The sequence below is a fragment of the Oryzias melastigma genome, linkage group LG17, assembly GCF_002922805.2.
Source record: "Oryzias melastigma strain HK-1 linkage group LG17, ASM292280v2, whole genome shotgun sequence".
In the NCBI taxonomy this organism is placed as follows: Eukaryota; Metazoa; Chordata; class Actinopteri; order Beloniformes; family Adrianichthyidae; genus Oryzias; species Oryzias melastigma.
The window spans coordinates 13,220,559-13,238,369 of record NC_050528.1 but is presented as its reverse complement, the minus strand read 5'-3'; the positions used below and the strand labels follow the sequence as shown (position 1 = coordinate 13,238,369).

Sequence of the window (17,811 nt, the reverse complement as noted above, 5' to 3'; positions counted from 1 at the left end):
CAGAATCTGTAGCTTGAAGGAACCTTCACAGATCAAATTTAGAAAACCTGAAGGTTCAATCAGAAACTTCAGAACATAAATCTATTGATGAGATGCTTGGACCAAACAAAGATACCTGACCAAGATTAATAAAGTACTTTTCAGAACTGATTTCTGTGATTTCTTGCATCATGAGGGGTGACGTGATTCCATCAGGATGTTATGGCTGCTGGTTTCCCACCTTTGACTCCAGATGTAAATTGTTGAAAAATTTTAGTAAAGAGCAACTTTAGGCAGTTCTATCGATGTCTCAAAACTTCTTAATCTATTCTATTTTAGATGGTTCCGCCAATCGACCTCTGACATGAGCGGCTACACTGGTTCTGGAGTAAGCCTGTTTGAATTCGGGGTCCGCCACACGACAGTCTGCCATGCTCTTAAGTCTGTGTGGCTGTACTGCTCAGCTGTGGGAGGAGCTCTTGTGGAATTTGAGAACGTTAAACTTCTTTATGAGCTCCACTCTCCCTTGAACTTTGTGTGGTTCTTCCTCATCTCCACAGTTTGGGTTTGAGCACATAGAGCTGAACCACATTCTGGAAAAAATTAAAAAGACATATTTCCTACTTCAAACCAAGATACTCCACCACCATGCAGCCCCACAGAAGGATCTTCTCAGGAAGTAGCACTGACTCACAGTCAGAGTGCTCGGTTCAAATCCCGACTGGTTTCTTTCTGTGTGGTGTTTCCAAAGCCAGTGCAGTAGATGGATGCATTCTCCTACTTTTGTTTTCCAAATCCCGAAGTTCAAAGTCCAATTTTGTTCTGCTGACTGGACCAAAGACTGCGGGTCACTGGAACTTCATGTGTGAACAAGATCACATTGGAAGAGAGCATCTCAGCTGCAGCTGTGCAAAGATCCGAGTTTCTGCACGTACCGGCCAGAACCAGAGCATTAGAAACTAAAAACATGACAATTTCTGTTAACTTAAATACCAAAAAAGCAAAAAGAACTCAGAGTTCATTGTCTGGATTCCAAATCTCCATGTCTGATCCAACTGCAGCTTCCTAATCAAAACCTGCAGTTGGATCAGGTCTCGTTGCTTTTGTCAGTTGCATACACACAAACATTCAAATGTTTTGGTGCATAAATGTGAGATTTCAGCTTGAAATTGTCACGTTAGAGTTTGTGTGCGTGATCTCAGACCTGATAGTTTGTGAGAAACATGGCAGTCCCTGACTGACTGACAGAAATGTACTGAAGACCCATCAAAATAAAAGTTTTTATTCCAACCTGGGGAAGTAACAACAACACAAAGGATAAAAAAACTGCTTTGACTCCACGGTCACAATTGGTCTGATCTGAAAAATCCACAGACCTACAGTGAGTCAGTGGTTATTTGATGTTTTCACTGGAAAAAGCTGAACAGGAAGTGACAGCGGCAGAAAACACAGTAATAGAACTCAGAGACTGGTGGCCCAACCCGGGTCCTCAAGATCTACCGTCCTCCTGTTTTCTGGTTCTCTCTGCACTGCCTGCTGCTGGTTAGCTGATTATTCTGGCTGACTGAAGTGATTCAGGTAGAACCGGTAGCAAGAGGAGCAGGAACAGCTGGAATACAGGCAGGGTGGAAGACCTCAAGAACCAACGTAGGGCAGCTGTGACCCATAGGTCCACCAGAACTTTACAATTATCAAAAACTTCAAGGCTGAGATTAAAGCTCCATTCATATTGGTTCTGGCACATCTCACATCAGAGCAGAAACTGGACAGAGCCAGAGAACCTAATCTCAGTGGGGCACAACACATCGTTCATGCAAGATGACTCCATGAACAACAGATTATCTTCAGATCTGTTGAGGGTTCAAAAACTTTCTGGACTGGGAGACAATGGTAGGAAAGGCCGCTGATGTTGGCTGCTGAGGTCCGAAATCACAGGAGCTCACTTTGGGGTTGGTCCTCATGTGGAATTTTCAGTCTGACAGAAAGTCGCAGAGTTCCTGAAGCCTGTTAAAACTCCTGAAGGCAGAGAAGTCCAGCCCAGCGGGCCTGGAACAAGGAAATGGGTTGGCTTTACTCAGAACAAAGAGCACCAGTGGAGTTTAGTTTGAAGGCATCAGTTCAAAGGGGCAATGACAGGAACCTAAAAGTACAGCAGGTTAGAGCGTCACCATAAGGTTGACCCGAGGAGGAGGCGTGCTCTCTCAAGGGTCAAAGCGACCTTGCGGATCTCAGAGTTCTGGTTCTGAAGTACAGTTAAATGTGGAGAATCCAGAGTCTCTGAAGAGTCTAAAAAAGTTTTCTTTTCAATAGAAACATGAGGGCCGAAGCCACACCCCCACAGAATAAATAAACAGAATGTGGGTTCTGACCTGGTTCTGAACTGGTTAAGTTAATCAAGACAGTCTGGTCTGTGCCACAGAACCGGATCCAGACTATGACGGAGAGTTTCAGTTTGGTTAGGTTCTGATGTGACATTTGGCAGCTTGAAGAGGTTTTGGCTCTGAAAGGGGGCGGAGCCTGTAACTGTGGGGTTGGTCACCAGTAGAAGGAGCGGGACAGGAAATTGGCTGCAGCTCCAAGCCAGCTAGCACTGTCTTGGCTGGATCCGACCCGGCTCACAGCCTTGTCCGGTTCCTGGGACGGACTCTCATCCTCAGGCAGGTATTCTGGCAGGTCCTCGTTCCGCTCCACAGCCACAGAACCATCCTCTGCAAACGGTACCAGAACCTGCAGGTCCACAAAAACAGAACATGAAACTGTCTCTCTAATCTGTGCAGAACTGCTACTGGAAAGATGATCCACGGGTCTAAACAGCAAAACTGCTGAGGATCCGCCCTCATGACTACCACCATGAAGTAACATGGATGGAGGAGATCAGGGATCCAACCTGTGACCTCTACTAGAACTGATCAGTTCAGAAATTCTGCTGACATTATCAGTGTTTGCTGAACAGAATCAGAACCATTCACACAGATGGACTGACAGTTTTCAGAAATTTCCCCTGCTGCTGCTTTTGTTGTTTTAAGGAAGAGTTTCCTCGGAACATAGTCTGGTTCACAGGAAGATAACATTATGTTCCTGACAGAATGTTGGCATCAATCCATTACTTTTGTTGAGCATTAAATCAATAAATGACCTTTTTTTCTGTATTGCGTAACTTTAGCAAAATAATTAGCAGTAAAAGTTTTCTTCCAAATTCTTGAAGTTATACCAGACTTTTTTTTCCCAAAACTGAATTCATTAAAGACAGACCAGAAAAAAAAAACAACAAAAAAAAACAATCAAAACATGACAGGTTGATTTCAGGTCTACCTCCTGAAAGCACCAAAGTCCCCTAACGAAACAAAAATATATTGCAATATACTGGAAATATAATATAGTATATATTTCTTAATATATTAAGAAATATATCTCATTTACCCATATATATATATATATATATATATATATATATATATATATATATATATATATGGATGGATGGATGGATGGAAGATAAACCTATTTTTTTATATATAATATAACATATGTCAGTGTATAGAGCAATATATCACAATATATGGATTGCATATTTCAATATAAGAAAACGGTAATAGTTGGAGTATTTCAATATACTGATAATTATTGCTTCACTGTATAGAATATACTGTAAATTAAATTCTCCATATATTGAGAAATATAGTGTTTCATAAGGGTCACTGAGAGTAGTTTGGTGTTGAGAGCCTCTGGAGTGAAAAGAGAATTAAATCATAACATTTCTTTTTAAAATTGAGGCCCCAAAAAGCTAAATTACTGTTGCACAATAATAAGTTTAAAAGTAACTTGCACATCACTGATACTGGCCAAGATCAGGTCCTCAAGTTACCATGAATTGAAAAACATTATGTAAACCTAGAAAATCCAGGTCTCAGTGGACTGGTGACATAAAAAGACTCTGTAAACTGAGTAATAAATCAACATTTCTTGATGGAAACCGTGTGGTCCCACAGTTTTGAACTTAGTGTTCGTTTTACACATGAATAATATATTTAAGGACAGGATCTGCAGATGATACCGCCGTCTCCTGTCATTTACTGAATAATTAAAACAGATAAATAAGCTTTCCTGAAATTCAAATGTTCCTTACCAGAAGAAAAACAAAACAAATCCAAACATTATATTTTTGTACATTTTAATTTATTTACAGAACTCCTGACATCAGAACTGATCCTGGATGAACCAGGAGATCTGATGTCTGCTGGCCCAGTTTTTCAGGTATTCTAGAAGACTCAAAATGAAACAGGAATCGGGTCTGTTACTGACCTCATCGCCGTTCTCTGTCTTCACCACCTGCTGAGCCTTCATCACCTGGGTAGAGGCTATAGCAGACGCCAATGCCTTAAACAGAGACAGTTAAATTGAATGGTGTCACCTGTGTGAAGGACCAAAACCCCATGAAGAGGTCAGACCATCTCACCTCTGCCTTCAGGTCCGAGCGGATCCGGACGATGCACCTCTTCACGGCCATCTGGAAGGTGAAGCTAATGACTCCTCTGATCTTCAACAGCGCCTCCTCACACAGACTCCTGCGGCTCTGCAAACATAGGTCCGATTTGTTTAGCTGAGTCAGAAGTCAGACTTTCATTTACAGCAAAACATGAAAGAATTTTAAAGTTGTGATTCCGTCCTCTAGGAAAAGCCAAAGACAAGTCTAATCAGGAGGAGAATCAGCTGTTTCTTTCACTGCTACTGAAGATGAACTGTAGAAAGAGGTTGCATGGTTCTGACCCGGCCTTAGGTCACTGAGGAACTGGACTCACCGAGTCGTCCAGTCCGTCTATATGCAGGATGACTGTCTTTGCTCTCTTGTTGCTGGAGCCTAAGAAGAACTGGGCTTTGCGGCGGCCGCTCACAGCAGCTCCAGCTGGCTCAGACTCGGTTGTGCTGGCGGCCTGCAGCAGCTCGTAGATTTCAGATGCCAGCAGTTTGGTCTCTCCGGGAGTGGTGGACCTGCCGAGACACAGATCATATCAGCTTTACTTATCAGTATTTCTAATTAGCAAATGACTGTGGACTCATAGGAGCTGTTCTGGTCTTCCATTGAAGCAGACCAGAAATTGGTTCCTATTTCAAAATAAATTACTCACCGGTCACTTTATTAGGCACACCCATCCAACTACTCGTTAACGCCAATTTCTAATCGGCCAATCACATGGCAGACACTCAATGCATGTAGACATGATCAAAACAATTTGATGCAGTTCATATGAGCATCAGAATGGAGAAAAAAGTTTATTGAAGTGACTTTGAACGTGGCATGGTTGTTGGTATCAGACAGGCTGGTCTGAGTATTTCAGAAACTTCTGATCTAATGGGATTTTCACCCACAACCATCTCTGGGATTTACAGAGAATGGTCAAGAAAAAGAGAAAATATCCTAACAGCAGCAGTTCTGTGGGCTGAAATGTCTTGTTAATGCCAGAGGTGAGAGGAGAATGACCAGACTGGTTCCAGCTGATACAAAGACAACAGTAACACACCCAACCTTGAGGCAGATGGACTACAACAGCAGAAAATCACACCGGATGCCACTTCTGTTAGCTAAGAACAGGAAATTGAGGCTACAATTCACAAAGGCTCCCCAACATTGGTCAACAAAAAATGGAAAAACATTGTTAAGTCTGATGAATCTTGATTTCTGCTGCAACACTCAAGTGATAGGGTGAGAATTTGGCATCAATAAATTCTGACCATACAAAAGCATATATTTATCCTGCTTTATATCAATGGTTCAGGTGGTGGTGACCATGTCCATCCCTTTATGACCACAGTGTACCATCTTCTGATGCTACTTCTAGCAAGATAAGGCTCCATGTCATAAAGCTGGAATCAGCTCAGACTGGTTTCTTGAACATGACATTGAGTTCATTGTACTCTAATGACCTCCACAGCCACCAGACTTCAACCCAATAGATCACCTTTGGGATGTGTTGGAACAGGAGATTGGCATCATGGATGTGCAGCCAACAAATCTGCAGCAACTGTGTGATGCTATCATGCCAATATGGACCAAACTCTCCAGTACCTTGTTGAATCTATGACACAAAGGATTAAAGCAGTTCTGAAGGCAAAAGGGGGTCCAATCCGATACTAGCAAGGTGCACCTAATAAAGTGGCCAGCGAGTGTAAATTAAAAGAGCATTTTGGGTGCAGCAAGTTGACTCCACCTAGTGGCAGTGAAATAAAATAAGCTTTTGAAGTGCTTCTGACAGAACCTGATCTGAATCTGGTCTCTTTGTGTATGACAAAGAGGTCCAGCTGGTACCAAACACTCACTTCTGCATGATGTTCTGCAGGCTGAGCATCATCCCCAGCTCTCCCCTCAGCTTCTCCCTGTTGGCTCGACATTCTGCCAGGTATCGGATCGCCTGAAAGGGAAGCAGCAGTCAGAGCAAAAACAGCAAACAGAATCTGGTTCTGATCCAGAACAGCACAGAGACTAGTACCTGATGCATTGTCTATCACTCACCAGCAGAGCAGAGTAGACCACCTGAGGGTTTGGGTGGTCCAGGAACAGGATAAGTCCCGGTAGACAGCCCTGGTCCTGGACAATAGCCTGCCGATTCATGGGATCTGCCGCCAGATCCCTCAGCTGGTTGACCACAGCCAACGCGTCCGGCTCGCCACTCATGGTCGCCACTCACTCACCCATGCAAAGACGAATCTGTAGGACAGATGTTTTATGAACCATCGATTTATGAGAACTTTAGAGCACAAATTTCAAAATGTACATCCTGTCAGATGTTTACTGAACCAGCAAACACAAAAATGATCACTTATAAAAGAAACTGAACTAATTTGTCTTTAATTTGCACAGCTCCATTTTTGTGTTAAGCATTAAAAAGTTTCAATAATCTTTTAATACATTTTTGTCAAATTTTTCACTAAAGTAAAGTTCCAGTTTGGTTTGAATCGTGGAGTTGTGGCTCATCCACTCGCATTGTTTATGTAGTTTATTACTCTAGATGAGTAAACAAACACCCGCAGTCACATCTGACTCCATCGGGGGGGCTGCAGACCGCTTCCTTCTCTCTCCACACCACCTGAGAATGAACCGGTCACTGAATAAAACAGATCTCGGCTTCACCGTGACACCCACGCCTGCGTGACGTCACTAACTAGGTGCAGGAACTCGCTGAATTACCGGCGTCCACGCGGTGTCACGCGCGTAAGAACGGACCGGCGCAGTCGTCCTCCCCTCAACAAGTGTCCCCAGGTTCGCGGCGGGACGTGTCACCTTTCCACATGGATGTGTGTAGTAATTGTTTCGGCGGAGCTTGGTGCTAAGCTAACCGCTAGCTTGTCTTTCTGCCCTCCCTCGAGTCTCCGTCCAGTTCCGGAGAGCGCGTGGACTCCGGATTTGATTTAATGCTATTCCAGCGGCAAAACGCGCGCCTTCGCAGTTAATGTCTGCGAGTATTTTTTGTTTTGTTATTAATTCAACGACGCGGACGCCCAAGCTGCCGCATCGGTTCTTCCTGCCATTAAGCGTCGATGGTGGCCACGTCACACCAAAACCCCCTGTGATTGGACAGTTGCTGGAAGTCTGATGCTGAGAACCAATCAGCTTCTGATTTCCTAATGTAAAGGTCCCACGCCCTGAAAATGTACGCGAACTGATGCTGAGTCAATAATAAAGTCAAACCCAGCTTTCTATTCAGCCTTTGATTAAAATAAAGACATAGTTTTCAAGAGCATGTATTATATAGTTTACTTATTCAGTAAAGTTCAGTTGCCAGCCTTGACAAATTCACATGCTTTGTCTTGATGGGTATTCCTGGGCATTCTGGGAGTTGTAGTTAGTTTCCACATGTCACAGTGACAGGTTCCAGAATGTTTGTATTTATGTGATCTCACAGTGCCACCAAATGTCAAACCTGAGCAGCTGCATGCATCTATGTCTGCTGCTTTAGTTGAACTCACACGTGATGACGTTCAATGAATTCAGTAAATTGAGAGAAACGTTAGTTTCAGTATATACATTCTTTCAACAGGGTGAAAGGCTAACATTTTTAGAGTTCATATTTAGGATAAATAAAATCTGGGTAGATCAGCATGATGTGGAGTCCCCCTGGGCTTGATTTGGGGACCATATATGTTTTAGAAAACACCAAATTAAGGACATAATTGCATAAAAAATAATTAAACATCAATAGTATATGTCAAAAATTGTGTAATTAATGAAATAATGAACATATATAATTTTCAAATAATTACTGCATTGTTTTTATTATAAAAGAATAACAATAATTAAGTAAAAAGATGGCCTTGACATGGATACTGGTGCCGGTTTTCCTTTTTTTTGTTATTTCTGATGTCATTTTAGGTCAAATATTAATTGCATTTGATCATATTTGCTATGCATTCAATTGAATACTGAATATTAAAGATAATATTGTTGGGCTGTTAACTGAAAGAATGGCAGACGATGAGAATGAGGGAGGGCCTAAGCTGCAACTGAACTGTAGAAGAGACTAACACCCGCATTGAGCACAGCTCATCACACAAATGTTGTGCTGAGTGAGCAGACATCTGTGTGGATGTTCAGCTCTGCTGAGTGTGCTGTGGGGCCCACAGTGGCAGTATACACCAAACCTCCATGCAAAAACAGCTCGTTTTTGTGTACTTCTGCATCCTTTTCATGCTTGAGCAGTTTTGAAAATAGCAGCTAAAAATTAGCTGCATACTGTAGATAAAAATATAGACTTCACAAGATTAAAATATAGAACCATTCTACAATATAATTTAGACAATGCTAAAAACCCTCTTAACCTTTGCTGAACTGCTGAAAAATTGTTAAATGGAACCAAAAAAATGTGTAATTGAAGGTAGTAAAGCTAAATTATGTCAGTGATGAAAAAGGTGTAAATCTTGGTGATTATTGCCAAATGAATAAGAAAAACCATTTAGGACAACTAAAAAAAAAGGCTTTTCATTGCCCAAAGATAATCAACTCATCCAACCAATTTTCCAAACCTGTTGAATACATATTGGAAGTATCACTGGAGCATATCCCACTGCTGAGCGAAGGGGGTGTAAACACTGGGCAGGTCGCCAATCTGTCACAGAGCCACACAATAGCACACACTTTCATTCACACCTAGGAACAATTTAGTCTTCAGAAGGAGGCCTAAATATAACGAAAACCTAAAATGAAATGTCTCACAAAAATTGAAATGTCACATCAAGCCAATTTAAAAGCGTTTGAGCACTAACAACTCCTCCCTTAAATTCTTAAATGTATTTTGGAAATCAATCTTCTAAAGATTGTGGTTATCCAGTTATTTGTGTTCTTCTTGCTCATTCAATTTTTTTCCCAACATGCCTGAGCACAGCACTCTCTGTACAAACAACATGTTTAATAAATTCCTCTTGTGGTTAGGTTTCTTTGTTGAAAACTGTTCTCTGGAAACCCATTATCAACATGATTCTGCGGATATTGAACTAAACTGAAGTTGTTTAAAGGTTCAGGAAACATTTGGATTTGGTTTGAGTTAATTAGCTTATTTAATTTTTTGGAACCAGAATCACCAATGGGGGACCTTTCTGCATGGAGTTTGCATGTTTTCCCAGTGCAAAAAAATGCTTCATGGGTTAACTGGTGACTCTAAATTTTTCCTTGTTGTGAATGTGAGTGTGCATGGGTGTGTTATTGGGGTCCTACAACCAGTCCAGCGTGTATCCTGTCAACACCCACAAGAGGCCAGGTTAGGCTCCAGCAGCCCCGTGACACCGAAAGGGACAAACGATTTTTAAAAATGGATGGATGGAAGGATGGCTTATTAATTTGAGTTTCCAAAATCAAAACGGAGTTTTAAGGAATATTCATCAAATATACAAGAATTAAAGGTGAAAAAATATTTCCAAATATTCATCGAATATTTTGTACTTTTTTTTTTACAACATTTGTTATTTTTTAGATTTTCCTGAATTTATCAAAAAAAAAAAGTGCAAATAAAAGTTTGACATTTCTAATAAGTTTAGAATTACTTTAAATATTATTATACCCCAATCTTATTCTGGTAATGCACACTGTACATTGATTTCTAATCCTATTTTGAAAGGCTACAACAGATTCTCTCTTTAGTCCTTTTTTTCTGAAACTGCTGACCTTGCTTGTGCCAACGTGCATGGATCAGCCACTGCACCAGCATCAGGCCTGCCTCTGGGTCACCTCAGCGGCAGCGCCTTGACCTCAGTTACAGTGAGACGTGTTACTGCAGCTGCAGAGCTAAAGAACAGCTCAGGCTCCTCCTACTGACTGCAGAGATGCAGATGACTGACAACTGTTTGACTTCAACCTGAACATCAGAACAAACAACTCAAAGCTCTCTCAGATGATTCAGATGAACATCCCATCCACATGTGGAAACATGAAGAAACTGGCTGTGATGTGCTTCTTCTCAGCTCTCATATGTTCGTATGTTTCTGTAAAACTTCAGGATCTGATCTGGATTTTAATCAACAAAAGTTCATAATTTAAAAACTGAAAAAAATGTCCTTTAATTTAATTCTAAACTGTGCTGAGTTTGGATCAGAGATCTGAAGAATATCTGTTTTCTGTTCACAGATGACAGTCTGGAAGATGGAATCACTGCCAGCAGAGCTGAAGTCTTTTCATCAGAGGAGATCACAATTACTCTGTCCTGTAATTATTCAGGTAACGCTAACAATCTGCAGTGGTATCGACAGGATCCAGGATCAGCTCCTCAGTTCCTCCTCCTGATCCCTCCTATCAAAGAACCCATTGTGGTGAAAGCAGAACCTCCAAACCCCAGACTGACTGCAGTCCTGAACCAGGAGAGGAACCAGGTCCATCTGCAGATCTCCTCTGCTGCAGTGACAGACTCTGCTGTGTACTACTGTGCTCTGCAGCCCACAGTGACAGGAAACAACTAAACTCTGTACAAAATCCTGCAGAGAAAACACAATACAGCACACCATCCACAAGAGGGTGTCAATTTTACAAAATAGTGAGGCTGCCTTGACTTCCACAATCAACCAGCTTGAGGAAAGTTTTCTCTTTATTAACATAAATCTTTGAACAATCAGTAAACATATACAGTAGGTATGATATTTTTGCACGTCCAACAGTTGTGTGAGATAAAACTTCAATTTTTTTTCTTTTCTGGGTCATTAAATTTGACTTTTCTTAATCTGATGAAGCTCAGATGAAACAGAGGTTTTAGTCTTTGAGAATATGAAGCAGCATCACAGCTGATCAAAGCCCATGGACAATCTCTTTCAACAGGAATACAATGTTCTCTTTTCATGCAGATCGGTGACATTCCTCTGCTCAGAAACTGGATCTGACTCTTGTATTTTGGCCTTTGATCGCTTAAAATTGAACACTATGATCTCTAAACCCAGAACAAGTGTTTCTTTCTACAATTTAGTCACCCCATCAGTTCATAACATCTTCAGAACAGAAAGCATTTGTTTCTTTGTAAATACACCCACATATCAGGGAACACTTTGACCAGCTGCACTGACCAAACAAGCCTGGAGAGGGTTGTTTGTTTTTGGAGCGCTTGTTGGTGTATTCTGAAGGGAGGGGGTTGGCACGGTGACCAGTTTGCCCCACCCACCTCAACTACCTTCAGAAATGACTCATAAACTCCATGCTTGCTGACTGCAATATGACATTCAGTCTGCTGAAGGAAGCGGCTGTTATCAGCATGAAACATTTTTGTCTTTATTTTCAGAAACCACATCCATCCATCCATCCATCTTCTTGACCGCTTCTTCCCTTTCGGGGTCGCGGGGGTGCCGGAGCCTATCCCGGCTACTGAAGGGCGAAGGCGGGGTACACCCTGGACAGGTCGCCAGTCTGTCTCAGGGCCTCAATCACACACACATTCACTCTCACATTCACACCTAGGGGCAATCTAGAGTCACCAAGTAACCTATGAAGCATGTTTTTGGACGGTGGGAGGAAGCCGGAGTCCCCGGTGAAAACCCACGCATGCACGGGGAGAACATGCAAACTCCACACAGAAAGGTCCCAAATCCCCAGAAACCACATACATACAAAAATACTTGAGCTAAAACTTTTGCAACAACCTTCATATGTTCACCTCCTTTAGAATATTGAAGCATGAAAAAGTTCTGCTTCAAACGTTGGATGGAAATTGAAGCAGCTACAGAGAAAAATGTGAAGAGAAGCAGGAAAATGTATCACATCATCTCTGAAGAATCAAAAATCCTTCCCATCAGTGATGCTCAGTTCTTTCATGAAAAGCCAAGATACAAAACAAATAGTTCTATGGCACACAGGTGTTACCCTCTCCTGCCCCACCACCCAATTTGACTTTTAACTTTTTTTCAAAATGGTGCATTTTCTGTTGGTTTTGTTTACCTCCGTAGCAGCCATTTTGTTTTTGGTTCCTCGGGGTTGAAACACAGATCTTTTAAATAATTGGCAAAAGTACATTTTTGGATTTCTTTGGCAAGTTTTTTTTGTTGACCATGCCTGCATTAATAATATGTTAATTTAATATGTCATTTTTTTTCCCTAAAGCATAAGCAAGGGATTTATGGATTAAGTTTCCACAATATTCCATAAAAAGTTTTACAAGCAAAAGGGGAATGCCACTTTAGCAAGCTATGTCTACTTATGATTAAAGTATTTTTAATGTAAAGAAAATAGTAAGATTTTCTTTATTTTTTTAATTAATTTAGGAAATTAATGTCCTGAATAGACATGAAATTACTTGAAAACAATCAATTAATCTACATTCAGTTGATTTGGGAGATGAACTCCAAACACACAAGTATATATTTTTACCAAACTTAAGGTTTGTTTCTGTGGTAAGTTTTATTTTGAAGTAAATTGAAACTTGTCTTTAACTCTAATCAATTCATTTTATCTGGGTTCAGTTCTTTTTATTAAGACATGCTTCATCTAGTAAGTTCCAAGCTCTTGTCTAGAATGACATGATATTGAGTTTGTGATGACCACAGCGCCCCCAACAGGGCTTTAAGAGGAAAAAACTGTTTCAGTCATAGGAGACAAACTTTTTTTAATCCCTTTGATGGATAAAAATGAGAACACAGCATACCATTTATTGATTTGTTCATCTGTACTTAGACAGCTGTATCACACCTTCAACGACACAAAACACTACTTATAAATTTTTTAAATAAATAATTAGCTGTTAGATCACAAACGGTACAGTATATTTGTGACAGCAATGAGGATTTAAATATAACAGATTATAAAAGGTTTCTCTTCACAAGCATTTCATTGAGTTTTGAGGGGAAAAAAACTTTTAAGGCATGAACTTTCTGAATACTCAAGTGGTCAAAAATTGACACATTACGGAGCTCTTTCTTTCAAATCAGGGAAAAGCATGATAGAATTGAGGTTCCAGATGTTCTACATTTCAAAATACGATTGATTAGTTGGAAGCAGAAGCAAATGTAGGCCTCGGCGGCTACTGTTCTGCTTGTTTACCAAATTTCCCAGATATCTCAGCAGCTCAGATTACCTGGATCAGGTGTGCTTCTTTGAAAAAATAAAAAGCAGCCCTCAAGGCCTTTATAACTCCCCTAATCTGAAGATTCATTCAGAAACAAAGCTCTTTTTGAGACACCTTCACAGCTTGGAGTCAATGGTGAAGTCTTGTGTGGTGCAGTAAGTTAGTGCTCGCGCTGAAGCTCCTTCCACATATTTTGCAGGAATACGGCTTCTCGCCTGTGTGGGTTCTGGTGTGAACGGTCAGGGCCCCCCGATGACTGAAGCTCTTTCCGCACTCCCTGCACGAGAACGGCCGCTCGCCTGTGTGCGTTCTCATGTGATCGGACAGACTGTTACTCTGACTGAAGCTCTTGTCACACAGTGTGCAGGCGAAGGGCTTTTCCCCCGTGTGAGTCCTCATGTGCCGCAGCAGGTGGCTGTTGAGGCCAAACCGCTCTCCACACGTCTGACATGAGAAGGGCTTCTCACCCGTGTGCGTTATCATGTGGCGGGACAAGCTGCTGCTCCGGTTGAAGCTCTTTCCACAGGTTTGGCATGTGTACGGCTTCTCACCAGTGTGAATCCTCATGTGACACAGCAGGTCGGCGCTCCGGCTGAAAGTCTTACCGCAGGTGGTGCAAGGGAAGGGTTTTTCGCACAAGAGCGTTTTCATGTGACACAGCAGGCTCTGGTCAGAGTTATGGAGGTTTTTTTCATTGTGCGATGTCGGCAACATAAACACATCAGTCACCGGCTTAGAACCATGTTGCTCATTTTCTTGACGTGTAAAGAGTTCCTCAGGTGTTACTCTGATCTGTAAAAATTCTGATTCCTCCTGGTTCCTCTTCTGGGCCCTTTGCTCTCGGTTTGTCTTAACGCCATCCTCCTCCTCCTCACTTATCTCTTTCACCAGAAAGTCTAAAGGAACAAGAAGATGAAAATCAAGATTATTCACCAGCAATTATTGATTGGCCTTAATTGATCAACATCTATAGGGCATGCCAGATTTACAGCCTAGAAGAGGCAGTAGACGTGATTTTATTATTATTAAAAGTAGACAATCAAAAACAAATAAAATAGAAGTCTTCTTTCACTTAAATGGCAAAACTTTTTAAAGCTCCAACAAAGTGACAAGACACTGCCTCTGCAGAGAATTAAACTTGACCAAATAGATCTATGTATGTCTTTATTTTCCTCGTTTGAGCTGACATCTGGCTCTAAACTGTATGGTTAGATAACTTCAATATTGCTCCCAATTTTTTGCTGCACTGCTAATGTTAGGTTGGGAGGTGAGAGGGGCTGTATGCTAGCATGTAAACAGATGAATGATGGGAAGTGTGTGTGTGTGTGTGGGGGGGGGGGTGTTGCCCCACCCACAACTTTTAATGAACTCCTGTTGCTCTGCAAAAACTATGTTTAAGAAAATTATACCTATTTTATTTTGGTAAAAAACAACATAATCATCTTTTAGAGAACACTGGAAACTGTTTTACAATATTTCAAAAGAAGATTGTTGTGGTCTTAAGAAGCACCAGCAGAACCGACGATGACCGTTTTCCACAAGCTGACTAACTTTTACAGTCATTTTCACAAGTTAATTTTTAAACTTTGTAAACATGAATTCAAGCTGTGTTGAGAGATCTGGGCGTGAACACCAGCTTCCAGCTTCTCTTCAGGAACCTGACATCCAACCACATGAGATTGTGTTCTGCCTCACACAGCATGGCCAGTGGTTCAGTTCAAGAGTGAATCATTTCTTTGACGGGTTGTTCTGTGGTGACATTTAAGAAACTGAGAAAGGAAATGTACCTACACAAGACCGGGTGGCGGATCCAATTTTACTAAAACCTTGACAAATATTCAGACTTTTTCACTGTTTGGGAGTAATTTTCATTCTTCTCTTGAAGTCGTTCACAGACAAAAGTTCTCGCTCCAGACTCACCTACAGTGTTTGAGCCGAAACCCAGCAGGTGGTGTTGAACATCCTTGTCTTCCTCGTTCCAGAAGAGGGGGAGCTCCCTACAAACCGCAGGTGGTTCTGCTGAGGTCGCCGTCACATCAGAGTCTGTCTCTATCTTCACCTTAAACTGATGCTCCTCAAGACCGCGGCTGGATTGTTTCGGCTTTTTCTGGGCCTGAGCTGGTTCTGGTTGACGTTGCTCCAAACTGACGCTCCCATTCTGGTTGATTAGGAGCTCCTCCTCTTCCTCCTTGTAAACATGCAGCTGTGGATGATCTGTAGGATCAAAAAATACTCATCAAAGAGAGAAACCAGAAAAATGAAAACGGCTTTAAAGACTTGAAAAAGCCTCATGGTTCCTGATCATAGTTCACAAGATTTAAGGGAATTTTTGAGTTCAAAACAGAGGAACCATTTATTTTTTTGTTTCTGAAATATTTGAAGGGTCTTTGCTGTGAAGTTCTGCAGGAATGAGAACTTCAACAATCCTCAGTGAGGTCTGAAGGTGAAAACATGACAAAAGTGAGCCTTAGGAACACCAGAATCTGCAGAGGAGCATCTGTGGTGGTCCTACGTTGATGTTTTACAGTCAGAGTGATCAGTCTATGATCCAAATCTGAACCTTAAATAATAATGATGTCCTATTTAAATCTTGATGATGTGAAACAAAAACAAGTCAAATTGTGACATTTTATCCTGTAAATCCAGAGGGTTCTTCCTTTCCAAACCACAGCATCTTTCTTTCACCCAAACACTTCCTGTCGGCTCCATCATGCTGACTCAGCATCTGTGAAAAGAGACTCCAATGCTACCTCTGCATTTCCAGATACCACATTACTATAACAATACCATTAGAGTAAATAATGACATCATCCTATAGGGAAGTGCTGTGTCATCACTGTCGACAACTTTTTGTTTGATGACTAAAGTTATTCTGGAGAAACGCTTTAAAGGACAAATTATGCTTTTCAGGATGTTTGGCGTCTGGATCAAAGCCTGGAGGTATTTTTGTGATGAACTGTCAGCTGATGGGTGTTTGTGAAGCTTAGGTCAGGGGGCCTCCTGATCTTGCAGGTAACTGCACACATATCAGGAAAGTCTCTCTGGGTTTTTACACATGTGGACTGAGAGCCTCTAAAATAATGATTCCAGAAGAGCAGCTTTGGGTGGGCCCAGTTAAGCATGACAGAGGTTAGTGTTATGGGATGAAAATGTGTTGGACCTCCAGAGACGTAAAACTGCTACCTAAATATTAAGCATAAGCTTTGCTTTGGTAGGAAATAATCTCCAAAAAGGACAGACTTCCTGAGGTTTCAGGAAATCCAGCTCACAGTCAGAGGCAGAGGTGGACACAGCAGTCATCCTCCTTCATGGACCTCTGAGCATCTCTCATCTGTCCTAAACAAGATTTTCTTTCCCTTTCATAACAGCCTCTCCTTCATCCCGTTATGATTTCAGAGCAGAGATCGCCTGTTAAGGAACCACAGCTGCCACTGTGTTCTTCCCATATATCTCACTGCAGCTTTCCAGTTTGATGAAACGAACAAAGATACAATTACAGACAGGAGCCTCACTTCGCCACTAAAACAATACACGGGCAAATAATTGAAATGAGATCGGGACAGAGTGGGGCATCTTCATTATTAATGGAAATGTCCAAAAACTGTCAGAAAAACACAGAGATCCGGACTTCAAGGACCTGAATGACACTTTACTGATTCCCCCTCCGTACCTGCTGTGGTTGTGGTTTTCTGTCCGTTCCAGCTTCTATCCAGCAGTCTGCGCTGACGGTCCATCTCTTCCTCATACTCGACGATGGTTTTTTCAATCTGTCTGAATATTTCTTCAGCAGCAGCAGTTAGTCGCTCACTGATAAACTCTTTCAGAGAATGAACGGAAGTCATCGTTGCTGCAGATGCACCTGTAATAAGCGGAGAATCCACAGCACAGCCGTCTCCAGGACCACATATGCTAGGCTAAGCTAAAAATGCTAAAAAGCTACTAACAATATTTCCGCCGGAAATATACCCCGGAACAACGGGTCACGTGATTTTTTATTGGTAATTTCCTTTATTTATTTTTATTAGTAGTAGTATTTTTTTAAGCAATAATATTTATTGTTATTACTATACATTTATATACAATTTTCGTGTTATTATTAAAGGAATCTAAAACTTACATTTTTACATTTTGTTTTAAAGATGTAAATTTAAAACCAAACTTCGCACAGACAGACAATAGACTTAATAGAGACAGACAGACCTGACCCTCAAATGGTAGAAAACAATAGACCCTTGCAGTTGAAAAGCTGTGGGGAGGGATTGAATGATTCTACTTTCATAAAAGCATATCATATATATATATTTATAAAACA

General features: G+C 41.4%; 2 protein-coding genes across 3 annotated transcripts; both read right to left on the bottom strand.

Moving 5' to 3' along the window:
• Window positions 1-1,245: 1,245 nt before the first annotated feature.
• LOC112144372 (armadillo repeat-containing protein 1) lies at window positions 1,246-7,563 on the bottom strand. Of its 2 annotated transcripts, none has more exons than XM_024268889.2 (7): window positions 7,163-7,563; window positions 6,488-6,682; window positions 6,295-6,386; window positions 4,779-4,968; window positions 4,436-4,552; window positions 4,282-4,356; window positions 1,246-2,706 (listed from the first exon to the last, which is right to left on the bottom strand). In XM_024268889.2, the coding sequence occupies exons 2-7, from the start codon at window positions 6,647-6,649 to the stop codon at window positions 2,515-2,517; spliced, it is 828 nt and encodes a 275-aa protein (XP_024124657.1). In that variant the 5' UTR covers window positions 6,650-6,682; window positions 7,163-7,563; the 3' UTR covers window positions 1,246-2,514. The 2 variants fall into 2 exon arrangements, with proteins under 2 accessions (XP_024124657.1, XP_024124658.1); XM_024268890.2 differs by having other exon boundaries at window positions 7,256-7,563.
• Window positions 7,564-13,023: 5,460 nt separating this feature from the next.
• LOC112144337 (zinc finger protein 583) lies at window positions 13,024-17,445 on the bottom strand. The gene is made up of 3 exons (XM_024268840.2): window positions 17,170-17,445; window positions 15,420-15,713; window positions 13,024-14,395 (listed from the first exon to the last, which is right to left on the bottom strand). Exons 1-3 carry the CDS (start codon window positions 17,339-17,341, stop codon window positions 13,629-13,631), a joined length of 1,233 nt encoding a protein of 410 aa, XP_024124608.1. The 5' UTR covers window positions 17,342-17,445; the 3' UTR covers window positions 13,024-13,628.
• Window positions 17,446-17,811: the final 366 nt, after the last annotated feature.

What these genes read in the sequence shown, in the direction of transcription:
- LOC112144337 (XM_024268840.2), bottom strand. Translation starts at nt 17,341, where the DNA reads ATGACTTCCGTTCATTCTCTGAAAGAGTTTATCAGTGAGCGACTAACT. An exon ending in GAAAACCACAACCACAGCAG is followed by an intron (nt 15,714 to 17,169) that starts GTACGGAGGGGG and finishes TTGATCCTACAG; the next exon opens with ATCATCCACAGCTGCATGTT. An exon ending in TTTCGGCTCAAACACTGTAG is followed by an intron (nt 14,396 to 15,419) that starts GTGAGTCTGGAG and finishes TTGTTCCTTTAG; the next exon opens with ACTTTCTGGTGAAAGAGATA.
- LOC112144372 (XM_024268889.2), bottom strand. Translation starts at nt 6,649, where the DNA reads ATGAGTGGCGAGCCGGACGCGTTGGCTGTGGTCAACCAGCTGAGGGAT. An exon ending in TAGACGGACTGGACGACTCG is followed by an intron (nt 4,553 to 4,778) that starts GTGAGTCCAGTT and finishes CTATGTTTGCAG; the next exon opens with AGCCGCAGGAGTCTGTGTGA. An exon ending in GCTCGGACCTGAAGGCAGAG is followed by an intron (nt 4,357 to 4,435) that starts GTGAGATGGTCT and finishes TCTCTGTTTAAG; the next exon opens with GCATTGGCGTCTGCTATAGC.